An 18,398-nucleotide genomic window follows, 5' to 3' on the forward strand; every position below is an offset into this window, starting at 1 on the left:
ATTAAAAGGAGTGAAACGCCGTAACATCAAAACAAAAAAGTAAAGACGGATAACCCGCAGAGCTGCCCGCTGCAGGATGTGGGCATGGCTGGGCTGCACCGCAGTGGTGCTCGTGCATTTGGGTTCCCTGCTGTGTCCAGAGTACTGCACTGGGTCTGAGAAAGCAGAGCTAGGTGGAAAGTCCCAGCACAGAGAGCCACGTGCCCAGCACCCAATTCCACTCCGTCCCTCCCCATCGCACCCAGCCCAGCTGTGACCCCACTGATGCCCAATGCTCAGGACAGAAGGGCAGTACAGGAGGCTGCCAGCCTGCATGCCAGCCGTGCCCCCCCACTGTACTGCTGCCTCCTCCTGCCCGCCCCACGCTCACCCCAGCGCTCCTGCCCTACATGCAGAGGGGTGGCACGAGTGAGGGCTCCAGGAACGGCACGATCCCGTGGGGACGGGAAGGGCAGCAGCTTCCCACGAGCACACCCGCCCGGCGCCGCTTCCCGCACTCGGGCGCGGAGCTGCGGGGAGGATCCGGCCCCGTGCCCGGGCACAGCACCCCGCCCGCCCCGTGTGCCAGCCCCAGCACGGCCCGGCCGAGTCCAAAGCGAAGGCGGTGACCCACGGATGCCCGAGCGCGGCGGCGTGGGAACCCCCCCGCCTCCCTCCGCTGTCTCCCACCCGGGCTGAGAGCACGGGGGGGCCGCTCCCGGAGCGCGCGGCTTCGCCACCCACCTCGTCCCGCGTGGGGCCGCCCCGAGCCGAGCCGTGCCGAGCCGTGCCGAGCCGTGCCGTGCCCAGGCGGCCCCCGGCGCTCCCGCCCCTTTAATCAGGGCGGCCCGGAGCTCGGCGGTGCCGCCGCCGGGGGGGTAGTGCCGTGGCTCCCGCCCTGTCCCGCCTCCCCCCCCATTCCCCACCCCAAAGGGCTTTTCCCACCCGCTCCCATGGGAGGGCGGGATCAGGGCAGGAAGATGCGTTTTTTCCCGCTTTTCACCCCAAAATGTCCGTGAAGGAGAGAGAAGAGCCCTCCACGCCGGGATCGGGACCGGGACCGGGTCAGACCCCTGGGGGGTTTTCTCTGCGAGTTCCAAAAGAGGCCTCAGTGCCGAGCCAAAAGGGTCCCCTTGAGCCATGGAGCCTTTTCCTTCCAGCGTCTCCATCCCAGCTGGTGCTAGGGCGGTTCCTGTGCCCCCATGCGGCAGGGCGCAGAGGCTGTGGGATCCCTCCTGTCCTGGGCATCACCTCTTGGCGCCAAGTGTGGAGGAAGCAGTGACTGAGAACTGTCCCAAAGACAGAGAACTGCAGCTGGGGTGACTGCAGGAGAGGATGCTCAGTAAGGTGGTGAGCTGGGGGACACCCGGGTGCCTCCCATCTATGGCAGGGCTGTGTGTGGTCATCAGGGTGCTCCATCCTCCAGCCTGCTTGTTCCCATTGGGTTGACCCATGCTGATGGGCACCATTATGTCCCATGCCACCTCCCTGTTTCCCAGCACCCTGTGTAGCTGTACCCTTGTGGCCTCATGTGAGGACAACAGCCTGGAGTCTCCCCTCTGAGTGCCAGCATGGTTCCAGGGGCATCTTTCTGTGGGCACCAGGGAGACGGTGAGGGGTCGCCTCACATCTAGGGGTCCCGGCAGGGCTACCTGCCACCAAGCAGGGATGCTCGGGGCAGCTGCAGGCAGCTTTCCCAGGAGCAAACTGTTCTGAGCAGGGAAGGAATGGAGGTGCCCCTCTTCTCTTACAGGCAACATGAGCAGATCATCCCCATCCTCTCTGCAGCCAACCCTAGTGAGGCCCCTAAATCTGCTTCAGAGGTCACCATGGCCACAGGTGTCTTCCAACTGCCCCACAACCGTGGGCCTGACCCCAGGTCAGGGCCATCCATAAGCCCTCCTCCTACCACAGTTTGCTTAATGAAGACAAGATGGCCTGTCCCAATTAGACAGGGGCTTCATTAATCAGAGAGTGGAGGGGTCTGCCAAGGGTTCTGCCGCTGGCCCCGGGCCTGGCGCTGGCGGAGCAGCTCAGGGTCACCGGTGCACGGGCAGAACTGGGCACACAGTGATGCTCTGCAACCGCCCTGGGCCCGGCAGCATAGCCAAACCTGGCAAGGGGCAGTGGCCATGGGGAGAGCCCTGCAGTAGCATCCCTATGCAGGGTACGCAGGGAACCCTAAAAGCTGCAAGCCCTCCTCTGCAGCACGAGGGACTGCTGGTGCTTCCAGGCTCCCCCGCATACCTCGACTGGGGAAGGAATCTGCGCCTGCGGAGGGGAAGCACCAGGTGTGTGTGAGTCACACTGTGGGGGGAGCAGCAGCCCTATTCCCACCAGAGAACCCACTGCAGGCATTCCCTCAACCCCCAGCTTTAATTCCTAAACACTCCTTCTACTCTTCCATCCACCCTTTGTCCCTGCAGCCCCAGGCCCGTGCCCTGCAACGACAGTGTCCCCAATCCCACTGGAACATCCTCAAAGCTGCTGTCTGTCCTTTCCCAACCCTCCAGGGCCGGCAGCCAGTGCTGGTTCCTGCAGTCTAAGGCTGGGGTTCCCCATCTCCTGGCTGGACTGGCCCCAAGGGAGCATGTGGTCCTCCTGATGGCATTGATCAAAGCGTGCAAACCTGATCCTAACCCTAACTCTAACCCTTCTCTTAGCCCCAGCCCCTCGCCCTGCAGCCCCTCGCTCTGCTGAGCACAGGCACACGCAAAGCACCAGGGCTGAGCCTCTCCCTGCCTTGCGCGTGCCTGGCAGACGCCCTCACCGCCGGCTTAATGGGAAGGGAGGGAAAAGCTGCTTTCTGCAGCCTGGGGTGCATTTCCAACCCCGCTTCATGCCGAGCAGTGAGTCACGCGGCACAGCTGGAGCGGGGCTTTGGGCTGCAGATCTGCACTGCTTTGCTCCAGAGCGCTGCCATCAGCTCCGCTGTGCTATGAGCGGGGAGCAGCGAAGCCTGGGTGGGATTCCGGATGGGATTCCTTTGCAGTCTGGCAGCAAAGCCTGTGTATGTGCGCATGCATGCGGTGTGGCGGCTCTCGCTCCTTCCCCACAGCAAGGCTGTAGGGATGCGCAGGCTGCAGAGATCCCTGCCTGGCATCTCCAGCAAGGACAGGCAGAGAGGGAGGGGGCGGCTTCCACTCCATCGTGAGCTGGTGGGGGTTCAGCTCTGCCACTGCGCTGAGCCCATGGGGCTGGGACAGCTGGGGGCTGGTGCTACGCGGGGAGGAGGGACTGGGGGGGCCGCCCGCAGCGGGGCCGGTTGGGACAAGCTCCAGGAATGTCTCCCATCAGCAGCCGCCGCCGGCTGTCCCGGCAAAGCTTGGCATGGCTTCTGTGTGCTGGGGGAGGCACCTCGTGGCACCCCATGTCACGAAGCCACGGCGCAGCAGGGCAAAACCTCAAGATGAAAGCCCTTCTCTGCCCAGAGGGATGCTCTCGCTGCTGGTTCATGGCCATCCCAGCATGATAGAATCGAGAAGCCTCAGTCAGGCTCTGGGACAGCAGAGGGGGACAGTAGGGAGGGGCTGTAGTGCCCCAGCTGCAGGGGACTGCCCACACAGCCCGGTTCATCCTGCAGAAATTCAGCTCCACGGTCCTGAGCACGGGCTGTGTCCCTCTGCTCCCAGCCCCGCTGCCCCCACCCACAGCAGGATATGGCTGTGCAGAGGGAACCCAGCTTGCTCATGGGGATGGACGGAAGCACAAGGGATGGGGAGCAGCAAAGCTACCCCTGCATTCTACATGGGGTTGGTGCTGCCTCTCCCTGTGCTCACCCCATGGATCGTGGCACAAGTCTCTATCTGCTGCTGCTTTGCAGCAGCAAAGCACCCGCCCTGGGGGCACGTCGGTACAGCTGCGATCACTGAGCTCCCTGCCCTGCCCTGCCCGTGGGCTCCGCAGGCACACACCGGGGTGATCTGGTGCACAGCTTTATAGGGCTCCGAGGGTTTGTTCTTCCTTCAGACAACAGCAGAGGTGACCACTGCTTGGGCCCAGCTCTGCAGGTATGTAAGAGAGGTTGCTCAGCTCAGCTGTCACAGCCCTATACCCCTGCACATCCTCCTCCCCCCCCTCCTTTGTATAGCCCTGTACCAATCTCCCTTATTTCCAGCCTGGGCTGCAAATCTCAGTGGCAGGAGGTTGGGGTGATTGCTCAATGCTTCCTCCCTGCCTCTATTAGAGTGTTTCACAACCCACACCCACACCCCTCTAGAAGGGGCCTGTGGCTCCAGGGGAGTTCCAGCAGTGCTCACAGAGTCCCCATCACACAGTGCTGCACAGGGGTGTGTGAGAAGACGACCCTGTGCACACCTCGGGTCAAGGCACATGAATAATGGCACACGCTGCTTTACCTGCAGGATGACACTGTGCATCCATACTTCTTACACCAGTTAGCAACACCGGGTTCCCAGCAGCACCTCTGTTTAAAGCTGCCTGCAGCATGCATGGTGTATGGGAAGGATAAAACTCCGGGCAGCGCTCTGCTGGGACATCCCATGGCTGAGGAATAGAGGCTGCAGAGGGGTGGGAGCAGCCCTGTTGTGGACACAGGGATCTGTGTTGCAGAAGGATTTGCGCAGCACACGAGACCAGACTTGTCCTCGGCGCTCTCCCCTGAGAGGCTGTGCCATTGCTCCTTCAGCTCTTTGGCTGGGCGCCCATCTCCAGAAGAAAAGAATAAAAAGGACCAAACATCCGCCCTGCCCCGCCAGGGTGCATCGCTGTCTGTCACCATGGGAACTCATCCCCTGCGCGGACCCATCCGGGATGACTTCATATCTCCGTGAGCAGGAGGGCTGCGTCACCTCCTTGGCACGGGGCCGGCGGCCACACGGCGCACGCGAGGACCCTCAGCCCCACAGGCAGGGAACAGCACTGGGAAGGCAGAGGGCAGGAGTTCTGCACCCACGGGGACAGATATAGGAACAAATGGGGGCTCTCACAGTGGTGCCACGCTCACCTGTGAGTCACAGCTGCGTGCAAGGCAGCAGGAGATGGCTGTGTCCCCACGTCACTGGGGCTGCGGCCAAGTGCAGCACATCTGGAACAACTATAAACAAAGTGGGGAAGCAGGACAGCCACGGCCACATGTGGTTTGGGCTACAGGAGGCCTTCAGCCTCGCAGCAGGGGGGAAGGAATGGGAGTGCAGAGCTGCCACGTGGAGCCTGGGCGCAGGGCACGCAGAGCTGGGTGCGCTGGCATCACTTCGTACCCAAGGAGCCAGGGCAGCACCTGCTGTGAATCGGCGCACTGCTGAGTTGGGTGCTGAGGTCAGAACACCAGTTGTCTAAAGCTGAATGTGTATCAAATCCTAAATCCTAAATCTTGAAGCAACACAATGGTAGCGCCCTTGGTAAAGCATTAAAATAATGATCCACCCCTTCCATCCTCCATTCCAAAAAGTGTCAACCCCTAACCTGAACGTAACACACAAGGGATAGGCAGCACATTTCCTTTGCAGCTTTATCCGAGTGCTCACCCTTCACCCAAGGTGCACACATGCAGGAAATCACAAACAGCACTAATGCAGTTTGTTGCAAACACTGTGCCTGAGGACCGTTCCGAGTGCCAGCTCCCCACAGACAGTTGGGTGCACAGCAAGCTGAAGGCTCATCATCCTGATGCTGGAACTTCCTGGTATAGCACTCGAGTATTCAAGCTCCTGTTCCAATATCTTAATTACATAATTAGCCTTGCCCCAATCAGGTCACATAGCATTCAATCTATCTGCTGTCCTTTGCTGTATGATTCTCATACAGAGCCTTAAATCATTCCAGTGTGCAGGAAGTTCAGCAAGCAGCTCCAGCAGGCGATACAGGGCATCCAGAAAACACATGATGGAATGGAGCTGGAGAGATGAAAAGTGAGAACCACTGATCCTCATTGAGTGGCGTGTGGGGGTAAGGCAGCTTTAATGAGGATATCCAGCTCAGGCTCATCCCCTTCCACCCAGGCTGCTGAAGAAAGAGCAGAGACAATGCTGACAAGTCCTGCACCGTGCCCCACTCAATCTCACACCGCCAGGGATGGCTGGAGCTGGCAGTCAGGCCTGGATGGGCCCTTTGTCCGCTTCTTTCCCAAGCAAAGAATGCACCACAGCTTTAGATGAGCCTTTCCCATAGGGGATTTCAGGATATGCACGCAGGCAGCGCTGCTCTCCTGATGTGCCATGTCTGCATGTGGCACAGAAGGCACAGTGAGGTGGAGGTCTGCCACATGCTGGTACCACCTCACCCCAGCAACCCCCACCTTTGCTGTGGCGATGCTGCATCATAAGGAACATTCAGTCTTCTTGTGAGCCTCAGCAGGAGAGCTGGTGGAGAAATGGCGCGGAGGGCTGAGGGCTCTCTCCTCCCAGCAGCTCACTGGCACCGAGCAGAGGCACGGCTCCAAACCTCCCTGGTTCCCTGAGGACAGGCTTGGCTCAGCACCTATGATTAGCATCAACTGTACTTTCCGGGGGGTGGGGGTAATTAGTTCAGGTGAGGCAACTACCGACAATTGGCTGCTGCAGTCCATGTCTCTTGGCAAGCGCCCACATCCCCAACAAGCAGCTCACATATCAAAGGGGCTGCCTGCTGCACAGGCAGACCCACCCTGCACAGCTGCCCTTGCCCCACATGCAGGGGGTACTGAGAGCTTTCCTTGCTACATAGCCCAGTGCAAGGCTGCAGCATGGTGGAAAAAAAAATCATTGAGGTATTGTGCAGATGGCTTCACAGAGCCTTGGGTATACGTGCACAAAGCATCCTCCTTCCCAACCCCTCCTCTCAAGGTGTCAGAGGGAAGATGATTGCCTGGAGGTAGTGGAAGGTGTAAGCTTCAAAGAGGGAACTATGTGGAGGAAGGATGAGACATTTAACTGCGCAAAAGAGGAGGTAGCCAAGGCCAATTCCTACATCAAATGAAGTTTATCAGCACGTTCTAATGGGATCCCAACTAACCTTTCAAGTGAAGTAGCAAAATAAAACACTTCAGCCATTGAGAACTAGACTGGTCAAAGAGCCCTGACAAACAATCCTGCATTGTCCAGGCAGCCAGGAAACAGATTTATTGGGTCACCCAGGCCATCTCCAGTTTCAGCGAATTGTCCTGTTCTAGGGATGGTTCCAACTCCTCCTTTGGCACTGCTGCTGTCCTTCACCAGACAGTGGGAACCACAGGAAGGGGAGGAGAGAGGTCCAGGAAAACACCTCGCTTTTTCAAGGTTCAGGAAAAGAATTTCGAGCAGATGCTTCTGTCGTGCCAGATATTTCCCAGGTTGGATTCTCTTGGACTAAGGCTGCTCTAATGGTGGAACAGAAACACATGCCTGTGGCTCAAACAGTGGCGACCTGCCAACTGGATCAGGGCTTCACGTCCTCCAGCACAGAGGGACTCAGCTGCCAAGTATCTGATGAGTCTGCCCGAGTTCCAGGTTGTGCTTCCCAAGCCCCTCATCACTAAGGCTCTGCACACAACGCTGCCCACCACAGCACAGATCCCACTCTAGATCAGATACATTTCGCATGGATAAAAGCATGTGGGGAAAAAAAAACAACCACCACCCTTCCAGCACTGCATAGCTCAGGCAGCCTTGCAGAGCTGCAGCTGCACGCTGCTCTGCACCACCTGCCTCTTCTGCACTGAAACAAAGTCTATGAAGCAACAGTTGCAAAGGGGGTTGAATCTGTTCCTCAGGACAAAGTAGTGCAGGAGGGGCTGCAGATTTACACAAGGAAAAGCCTTTCCAAGAACCCTCCAACAAAGAAAAGGTGTAGGAAATGCTGAAGCAACAATGTACTTCTGCCAGAGCGCTTTGCAGTTGGTGAGAAACACAAGAAAGATCACCAAGGGGGAAAAAAAAAAATATATCAAGTGATGGAAGACAGGAGGATTACAGGCTAATTGCAATCACAAACCCAAGGCAGAGCAATTTAGTGGTTCCACAAGGCGTAAGTGAGCTTGTTTGGTTTTGCAGCCCTCAGTGCACTTCCAACGAGCCAGAGCTTGCGATGGTAGTTAAACCCAAATTGCAGAGAACATTTAACAGTTTCAAACTTGCCTACTACACGCAATGAGTTCAGACACACTGACTCTCTCCTCAAGAATCCAGATTCAGCACAAATGATTTAGTACACTGGATTAGTCTCAAGTGTAATGACTAACTCTTAGAAACTTTTACACTATTTTTAAATCCCACTTGTCAGGGCAGCACCTAGAAATTAAACGAGAATCCCCGGGAGACCAATTCCAGAGACAAAAACGAGAGAACCTTGCAGCTTCCCAGCGTAAGCTAGTGCCACCTGGTGGGAAGCTGCCCTTCAAACCCTCTGCTTGGTTTCATCCTTCCTGCTTTCAGTTCTACGTTCCAACTTCCTGAGGGCAAAATACAGGAGCATCCAGGTAGCTCTTCCAGCTAGTCAGACTTTGAGATATCTTCCAGGTGCAGGACAGGTCATTCTATACTTCAGTACAGATGGGTGGGACTGTCTGGATGGATGGTGGCTCATCTGTATGAGGAACATGTAGGTAAGTGCTCACTGAGCTGGCTTACAGCAACCAAATTCCTAAAGATGACAGGCACCACATCCCAGTAAGGGCTCTTGAAAAATGATTGTCTAGCAACAGTTCCAGCTCCTCAGAACTCCTGATTCTGCTCAGCTGCACTGAGGCAGCATCAGGCAAGGCCAGGTTGATCACCTTCACCAATTAAAGCAGGTGGTAGGGACTCAGCTGATCAGCTTTGCATGAAACTAATCAAGGAGAGAGACATTACACAGCTTTTCCCAGGGAGGCAGCCAACCCAACAAATGGGCAACAAATAGCAAGGACAGAAATATTACCATCACACCTCAGGGCCAGGAAGAGGCAGCCTTTCTGAAGACACATTCTGATCTCCTTGACAAGCAGTAACGACAGCACAGAAGCCCTCTTGGGCAAGGGACCTTCATTCTCATTTCTACAAAGCGGGAATGCTATAACCCCTATTTGACCACGCTGCCACTCCACAGCACAGCCAGAGCTTCCTCAGCAGTTTCATACCAGGGAAGAGATCCTGCAGCCAGCCTAAAGACAAGACTGCTGGCACGGCAGGACAGTGCCAGCTCAGGACAGAGTGAGGAGCTGCAGACAGACAAGTTTCTAGCACAAGCTCTGACAAACCAAGATTGCTCCCATACCTCACCAGTTTGGTCAGATCAACAACGCCAGCACCTGCGGCCCAGCAAGACACAGTCAGCACCTAGCAGAACCAACTTCACAGAAGATATATTTATCTTTTTTTTATTGTACATTTAACACCAAGACAGCCATTTGGATAGGACTCCTCCTTGTCCCAGTACACAAGATGTTTAGAGCCAGACAATTCTGGGAGCCCTGTCACAGTACAGAGCTTCACTGCTCCATCCAGCAGGGACACATCCTACAGACGGATCCAGTACATGCCGCTGCGGATACGGTTGTAATCCAACAGCTGTTCAATGGGACCTGAGTGAACAGAACAAGAGTTAGTCACTGGAGCTGTAATTAAAATCACTGTGTGGTTTCCCATAGCTGTAAAGCAGATGGTGGCAGAGCATACCGTGCTCATAATCCAGAACAGCTACATGCAAAACCAGGTAACTGCAGCTCAAACCTGAATCAGGAAAACTGGCAAATGCCATCTCCTGACAGAGAAGCCATCGCTTTTTATTTTTCTTCCCCTCAGAATAGGTTCTTTGCTCATGTTCTTCCACAACACCCAGTACAGCTTCACATACAAATACAAAATACAGGGAGCAACCAAATAATGGAAATTCTGGCTAATTCTTTCCAACTTCCTGCTTGAAAATCCTCTCCCTTCTGCACTGCTCTACTTTGCAGGCCCAGAGTAAGCAACTGCAAGGAGGAGGGGAATCCACGATGCAGGAAGGAGGAGGCAGCAGAGCTGAGCTGCTCAGGCAGGTTTTCTGAGAGGAATTTATCCTTGGCCAGACAGACATGCCAGAGCAGCACAACAGGACTGGGCCCCTTCGCTTCACTTACATAAACCACCATGACCCCAGGGTAAGGACACCTGGCAGATGCCACTGGACCCACACCCAGCTATGGGACTCCCATTCTTAGTCACAGCTCCACATCCAGCAGAGGTGGGAGGACGGCCAGCAGCTCACTGTCACTGCGTCTCCATCACCTCCAGGTTTGATCTCCTGGCAAACGTGCTTTGGCACACCTAACATTCAGGAGGCAGGAGGGTAATAACAGAGCCAGAGCACTTAAGAGGCCAAAACAGACGTATACAAAGTGCCTGCACTTTGCTTCTGCTCAGCCCTTGACCACCCCATTTATTGAGCTACCCCGGAAGAACTGACTGGTCACTCACCGACTGCTGCAAGCGCCGGGCATTTGTCATAGATGTATTTACTGCATACATCCCTCACCATTTTTGCATCAACAGCCTAATGAGTAATAAACAAGCAATTAATTACCCTTCTGGCAGACTTAGATTTCTCAAAGCTTGAAGTTACTACTGCTCTTACATATCAAGATAATTAAAAACGTGCTGTTGGATCCACAGGGGCCATCCACACCAACTGTCCAGCCCTGGTCTGCAAGGACAGCTAATGTTCTACACAGTGCACTCCTCTGAGGGTACTGAAGACATGGCAGTCCAAAATCTGAAGGCTCCAAGGGGATACAACAGCTACACAACTATACAAATTAGATGGTGGCCACCTCCAGGACAACTATTAAAGGAATTTCAAGTTGGGTTGTTTAACAAAGCTGGGATGTTTAACTCTCACTGAGATGGAGTGGATTTAGACTCAAGGTCACAGGATACATCAAGTCTTTGCCAGTACTCTACTGTACTCCTACTAGTGACCTGAGTGCCTGGGCTCCAGGCTGCATACCTAAGGGAGAAGTAAGCCTTGCATTACTGAGACAAACTAAGGCCAGAAAAATGGCAGTGCCAAGTGTGCTCAGGACTCCCAAAGAAAACAAACAGGTACCTACAGAAATCCTGGAATCCCATTCCTCCAGAGAGATACGGCGTCCGTAATTTAAGAGATGGCTTCCAATTGTTTCACACACTGGAGTAGTACCTAGGTGTTGAAGATACTGTCAGCAAAGTGGAACGGTTTCCCAAATTTCACAGCCTGATCATCAGCCAAGGCAGACAACTCTAGCCATTAACCAGGTTCTAATGAAGTCACAGTAATCACACTAAGCAGCTTCAGCAGGAATTAAGTAATGCAAACATTCTTCCTGATCTCCAAAGCATTACTGCCAAGGCAGACCTGCTTGAACATCTAAATTCCAAGTTCACCAAACAGTACATATGTATTATTCACTTGCAGCAGGAAAACAACAACAAGTTTACAGACTCTGACAGAGTCAGAGTAAGCCTGTAGCACAACAGACTGTAATCAGCTACTCTGAAACCATAGAAGGAGAAAGGGAGTTTTGCCCAGCACCTGCCAATAGTACTGTAATATATCTAGCAGAGCTCCCACTCCCCACTAGAGATCCAAAAGCACTGAACAGCTTTTATTCTATAAGCCAGAACATACCATCCAGCTGAGCCACCATGGCACTCCGCAGATAGTTCTTGGCTCTCTTCACTTCTGACTCCGTGGTGCTAGTGCACAGACGCATCCTGCAACAGACACAGGACCACCAAAGCTCTTAGAGGCGTTTGTCCGTTCGGGCAGAAAGTGCATTCTTCCCTTTCCCAAGTCTGCAGAAATATGCTATTAGCATCACTTGTCTCGCAGGCCTGAGATTCAGTCCTGACCACCACAGCGTAGCTAAGAAATAGAGAGCAACAAACAGCAGGAGGCAAGTGAAAGAGCTGAAGCTGATAGGCAGGGAATATCAGCCAACAGTTTCCATGCTGAGTTGCACTCACAAAGGTCTAAGCAGCTCTGGTGTCGACTCTAGCTTGCCTATCAGGCACAGCAGCAAGCGGTCTGTGGTATGCTATCACAAGAGAAGGCAGGCGTGTCAGCTATTCCCACACATGCCAAGCTGCTATGGAAACTGATGCTGAAAGAATAAGACAGTTATATAGAGTCTGTTTGGACTCCAGCTGCTAAATCCCTTCCTCCCCTGCCAACCGCAACGTCTCTGGGGCAGGGGCTAACTCCATCTGCTCCATTCACAGCACAGCACGGCTCTGAAGCTCAGATGCAACCTTGAACCATTAATGGCACATATGTACACAGAGTAAGACCAACAGAAGGCCTCAAATGCTGGCATGGCTCCAGCAGCAGGGCATGTGTCAGTCACAACACAACCGTTCGGAAGACACGAACTCTGCCTGCTTTGCCCAAACCTAACGGGACAGCAGGCACATGTCTTTTGTACTTTCGTACCTTGGAGAGCCCTGTCTTTAAGGAAAGGTCTTACTTGTACAGAAAGAGCCAAAGCCTCAGTGCTAATGTGGGGAAGCTATGCGCCGAAGACCTGAAGAACCCAAAGGGATTAAAATCCTCAAAAGCAATCCTGACACAATTACAGAAACCACTGACAGGATCACACAACCAGAATGCAAGTTACTGAGGCATTCATGCAGAGATGCAGCACTCTGGAGGCCAGACATGACCTCCACCAGCTTACCCTCCCACAAGGTCAGATCTTTTGCCAAACTTGTACTTACCACTCGCCCTGAGCACAAAACATCATATCATCTACAGACAGAGGATCAGCAACAAAATGAAAACCAAAGAGACCAGTATCAGAGTAGGAAGTGTTGAACGTCTGGAAACTGTGGCAGAGTTTATGCTCCACAGCAAGCGCAGCTAGTCTGCTGGACTGGTGCTGTAAGGAAGGAGATACCATCAGCCATTTCAACCAGACAGCCTCCTCAGAGCTCAAATTCCTTCCCCCTGAGCTGTTTTCACAAGGACCGCAGACAAGACGGAGTGTAACGCTTTTCAAAGGAGAGCTTAATTTAGGCTCTTCATGTGGGCAACAGATGAGAGTCACAGTTGGAAAAGCCACACGCAATGGCCTAGAAGTCTATACAGCAAAATCTTTTCCCAGCAGCAGATGAGGAACTGGTACATATACCACTATAGGAGTGGAGAAAATGGCAAGTACAAGGTTTCCCAGTAGCAGGGGTTAGCAGTAAAGACAAATTATAGACAAGAAAGGATGTAGTACTGGGGCTTTATATAAGTTCCAACTGCTTTACACCTACAAGGCAGGCCTGCATCATAAGACTATGGATTACTCTGTCCTGTTTCTACCATTGCCCTCCTGACTGAGCAGTCAGGTTAAGAAGGCAGGAAAAGCTGCTGAGAATTCATCTCTTGAATTTCTTCCAAACAGCAGAAAAGGCTCAACTCATTTCCTAGCATCACATCTTAACAACTGTTCTGGGTTAGCCTCCATTAAACTTCCATTTTCCACATCTCTGACCAAAGCTGGAAACTAAACAGAACAGCCTCCCATAAATCCCTTTCATCTGGTGGCTCCACAATATTCTACAGAAAAGGCTCCAGGCTCTCCCTGTCACATTCCCAGGTCTCCTACCTTGCCACCTCCAAACGTGCGGTCGTAGCGTCCCATGATAGCATTTGCCACATGCAGGACAACGTTGTCGGGATCAGCCCATCCTGGCCCCTCCACAGCAAGAGCAACATGGGCAACGGGCAGAGCATCGTCTCTGGCACGGATCTAGGAAGTCACCAAGGAACAGAGAAGAGCTGACTGAGCATGGTGACTTTGCAGTCTGCTGCAATCCCAAGTTGACAAACCGGAGAACTTAATGTTACCCAGCGAAACAAAATTGCCTCAGGCTCTACTGAGGACAAATCACTCGCTCTGATGAAGTATTTCCATTAGATGTTGTGAGCAACAGCCTCACATTCTTACTGGACTTTGTTTCTATCTAAAACCCAACATATTGTGGCAATAAGCCTAAAGAACAGAACATGGGAACACTACCAACACGCTGTGCTATCAGCTTCTGAGATGCGTGAACAGGAGCGACTACAGCTAGTCTTGTATCCATTCAACAGTTTGGCAACAGCTCCTTGTTTTGACTGGAACAAAAACAACTTTACCTCACTCCCTGTGAAACGACAGCGTGGCAGAATAGGCACAGTATCTTCTTTGTACGTAAAAGACAACCCACTGAAGTGTTGCCTAGCTGCATCTACCAGTTCCTTGTGAGAAATACCTGGCAATAGGAGAAGTTGATAGAGCTCCATTTAATAAAATCATGTTATTTCACATTAGAGATGCATGCCAAGGGGGTTGACCACCAGAGTCTCTAGGGCTTACCTCCAGCAGCTGCCAGGACCATACGAGGTGCCTTGAAGTGAGTATCAATATATGAAGCTAGGTCTGCTCGAGTCAGATGCCTAGAAAGCACAAAGAAATACCTAATAGATCAGCTTCTCAGAATTGAAGGGATAAGAGACTGAATTCACTGTGTAGAGGAAAAAAGTGATGCTGCTGATTCAGTTAGTTATAGGGTAATAATACCTCCCTGAAGTACAACTGTACTGCCTTTTTTGCCTGCACTCTAATTCTGGAACACAGACAATGGAAACAGGTGTTCAAGAGGAAGAGTTAAAGACAGTGTTCACATGCAGACTACAGTATCAACCCTTGGTACAGGGAAACCAAGGCTCTAACAGGTGTGTATGCTTGAGGCCACCGCTTTAATGAGCACCACTAGCTCTTAATGCCTTAAAGGTGTAAGCCAACAAGTATGGGCAAAGGTTCAGCCAAGCCCTACCAGCATCAGATCTTGCACGAAGACTGATTCTAGAGAAGAACACGTGCAGCGTTACACATGTACCAGCATCAAGATGGAAAACACAGTCAAGACATGAGAACCCCATGGGCACGTATCACCTCCACATACAGCCTCACTTATTCCCTGCATACACTCCGACTGGTTTCCTTGCAGGATTTACACACTCCAAGGACTGAACCCACAAGCTACATAACGCAACCAGTCTGTAGCTCACTTGATGTTCTCTGTGGTCCCCTCGACGGTGTGGGCCAGTGCAGTGCCTTGGAAAGCAGTGGCATGAAGGTAATCAAAGGTGACGTTTGTCAAGTCATTGTCCATTTCTTCGAGCTCCTGAAGGATGACACCACGCTCCTTCTCGATCTGAGATTCCTCCAGTGCACAGTTCTGCACAACGTCAGCCAGAAGCTCAACCACTGCAACATATTTGCTACATTAGCAGTCTTGCTGCCTGACTGCTACCCAGCACTGCTGAAAGGAGAAAAGACAGACAAAGCAGCAGGGATACAGCAAGAGGGGAAATAAACTGTGCTGGGATGGTGGCACAACACAACATATCCTTTCCCACAGCATCGGAGAAGGACAGATAACACAGTTTTAGCATGAAGAAATCTCTGAATCAGCTTGCCAAGCATTGGTGATAGCTCACCATTGCCAGCAGAAAGCTGGCAGAAGGTAACAAACACAGAAGGTGATGCATGCCAGAAACAAGGTACCGTTGCAGAAACAAGCTGAATTCCCGTGGAGAGCCTGCAATATCTATAGCATAGTCCACATCAAAAGTAGGACCGAGTCATAACAACAGCTCTGACTCAAACCACCTCCTCTGGACAAAACTGACCCAAATAGGAGCCTGCACACTGTAGGTAGCACAGAGCATACGCGACATCCACAAGAGTGGCACTGAGCACTTCTGACACAGTAGCTGTTGCTGACCTCATCTTCTTAGCTCCATAAAGCAGCTACACACTACTGAACCCTAGCCCCCGCCTTCCAGCAATACAGCACAACCTGAAAAATAGAGGTTTGCAAAGCTGCTTTTAGGTACAAGTGAGCTTGCAGCCTTAAATCACAGAATCACAGAATCACAGAATCACCTGGGTTGGAAGAGACCTCAAGGATCATGTAGTTCCAACCCCCCTGCCTAGCAGGGCCACCAAACACACACATTCAGATCAGGAAAAGCACCATTTCTTGGCAGTGCTCCCTCCAATTGCCAAATACCATCTCCAACTCACTGCTCAGCAACAGCCTCATTCCCTGGTCAATTGCTAGAAAGTATACTGGTGGGGGAGAAGCACCTGCTTTTCTTCACACTGGCCATCCTACCTTTCGGCATGTCCTTGGACAAGGCTTTTATGTAATAGGCAGTCTGCTCACGTGAGGTGTACCCATTGAAGTGAGCTCCCATACTCTCCACTTCCTTCTCAAAGGCAGCACAAGGACGCTTCTTTGTGCCCTAGAAGTATGTAGAAATACAGAGATAGTGAATAGCTTTCCCATGTAGCTGAAATAAAGTAGTAAAAAGAACAGTAAAAACCTAATACAATAAAACCTGTCACTTGATTTACAAAAACAAGAGCTAGTGCAGAAAGCAAAATATTTGGCACTTGGCTTATTTACTGTAGCTAAAAAATGGCTGAAGTGTATTTTGAAATGCCAAATGAAACCCAAAGGGAAGGAGAAGATCTAAGCTAAAGTACAACGGTGGCTGAAAATCACATCAGTGTAAGTAAACAAGGGCAAGTCACCACTAAAAACAGGAAGCAGGTTTCTAGCCATTTAACTAGCAATATTCAGAAGATACCAGAATAGGAGCAGAACATGGCTTCTGAAATAGAGCTCATCCTTAGGGAGCAAAACAGATACTGCAGTTGTCTGCAGTGACATGGGCTGGACTTATATCAACAAGCCCCAGGCTTAGATGCTTTTTGTCCTAGACCTGTTAGCAGATACAATTAGAGCAAAGCATGCGATGCAGTCTCCAATTTCATTGACCCACCAACAAATCCAAAGATAAACAAACGGTTATAAGGAAATGCTGCATTCAGCTCTGCCTGCTACCCTGAGAAAACGTGTTTCATCACAGTTTTATGAGTGTGTTATAGTAAGGAATCACAGCATCTGAGAATCAGTCCAACCTATGACTTTCCTCCTTTAAGAGGAAAAATACCAACTAATAAATGACAGCCTTTGTTCACATATGCAAGTTGCCCCACATTCAAACAAAGAACACCATTCAGACTAGATGCTTTTGAAAGTTTATTGTTATGCTATATGCAAAGCCTCTAACATTCAGATGAACTAATTTTGATTCACACCTACACCTCTTTTAATACCTACAGCCTCCAAAGCAAGAACTAACGCATCAGTGAACTTCTGCAACATTGTCTCCATTGTCTTATGCCAGACCCAGTCTTACCTTAAATGCCAGATGTTCCACGAAATACCCAGCCCCACTGTTCTTCTCATTCTCATAGCGGCTCCCTGCCCCAATCCACACACCCACCTAACAGCAAAGATATCAAACACACGTATTAGAAAACAAACAAGCAGGCAGTATGTTCAAGACTCATGCCATAAGTGTAACAGCAAGGAAAAGAAGTCTGCTTCAACAGTAGCTCCAAAATACTAACAAGCAACTGGATTTTGTGTTGAGGACGTTTGGATTTTGTGTTTCATGTTGAGGGACATGGTTTAGTGAGTACTATTGGTGATACATGGATGGTTAGACTGAAAGATCTTGAAGATCTTTCCCAACCTTGGTGATTCTGTGAACTATTTCCAGTACACATTCAAGCATTTAACATAGCAGTTTCACAAAAACCTTTGACAGGTTTGCCAAAGATGAAACTACTTTTGGTCAGTTACAGCTTACATGTGGGACTACATCAAAAACTACAGAGCTCAGGAAACCAGTACAGTACAAAAGCTTGGCCAGACTTGTACAAAGCCAGGCTAGACCTCCTACTACTACAGTTTGACTGAAGTCTTCATCAAACTCCAGTTTAAAGCCAGGTTTGTCACTATGGGAAATCGGTGACAGTCTGGGCAAAGCTGACTACGTCGAGTCCTCAATCTGCCTGAGGCTCACCGTGCACGTTGGCTGGCTGGACTCCTCCGAGGCCACCCGCAGCCCGTTGTCCAGCGTGGTGATGTTTGTCTCAGGGATGTTCTGGAGTGTCTGCGCGTAGGTGGCGGTACCGCGGTTCCTTGTCAGAGGCAGCAGGGCCGCCTGAAATGAAAGCTCTCAGCACCAACCAGCACCTCTCCTCTGCCTCACAGGCCTCCAGCACGCAGACAGCAGGGCACATTGTCGGGCCAGGCCGGTGAGAGCAGCCTTCTCGCATTCGCAGCTCCCATCCGCCCCTCGCTGCCCACCCGTCCCCATGACCTTCCGGGCCGAGATACGGGCTGGATTCCGCCATTCCGCCGCACAGCGCAGCCGAGCTGCCCGCCCGCCCACCAACCCCCCAAACCATCCTTCCCAGCCCCCAGCCGCCCCACCGCTGCCCCAATGTCCCCACAGCGACTCACGCAGGGGTGTGGGCCCCGCAGTAAAACCCGCCCGGCCGCCCGGCACACGGAGGACGCCGCCATCTTGTCCCTGCAGCGACCGAGCGGGCTGTAGTGCGCCTGTGCGAAACAGGAGGCGGAAGGAAGGAGCTGAGGGGCGGGGAGGCG

At 52.3% G+C, this 18,398-nt stretch overlaps 1 protein-coding gene across 1 annotated transcript; it reads right to left on the bottom strand.

The window, feature by feature from the left end:
- Positions 1–9,234: 9,234 nt before the first annotated feature.
- On the bottom strand, positions 9,235–18,360 carry LOC122162975 (cytochrome b-c1 complex subunit 1, mitochondrial). Its single transcript, XM_042823784.1, has 13 exons — positions 18,252–18,360; positions 17,809–17,949; positions 17,137–17,223; positions 16,044–16,173; positions 14,932–15,130; positions 14,237–14,316; positions 14,017–14,132; positions 13,484–13,627; positions 12,606–12,766; positions 11,518–11,603; positions 10,961–11,049; positions 10,329–10,404; positions 9,235–9,454 (listed from the first exon to the last, which is right to left on the bottom strand). Exons 1-13 carry the CDS (start codon positions 18,312–18,314, stop codon positions 9,390–9,392), a joined length of 1,437 nt encoding a protein of 478 aa, XP_042679718.1. The 5' UTR covers positions 18,315–18,360; the 3' UTR covers positions 9,235–9,389.
- Between the last annotated feature and the right edge of the window lie 38 nt (positions 18,361–18,398).

Source organism: Centrocercus urophasianus, unplaced genomic scaffold (genome assembly GCF_019232065.1).
Source record: "Centrocercus urophasianus isolate 14NV4802_14NV808 unplaced genomic scaffold, USGS_Curo_1.0 seq_22, whole genome shotgun sequence".
In the NCBI taxonomy this organism is placed as follows: domain Eukaryota; kingdom Metazoa; phylum Chordata; class Aves; order Galliformes; family Phasianidae; genus Centrocercus; species Centrocercus urophasianus.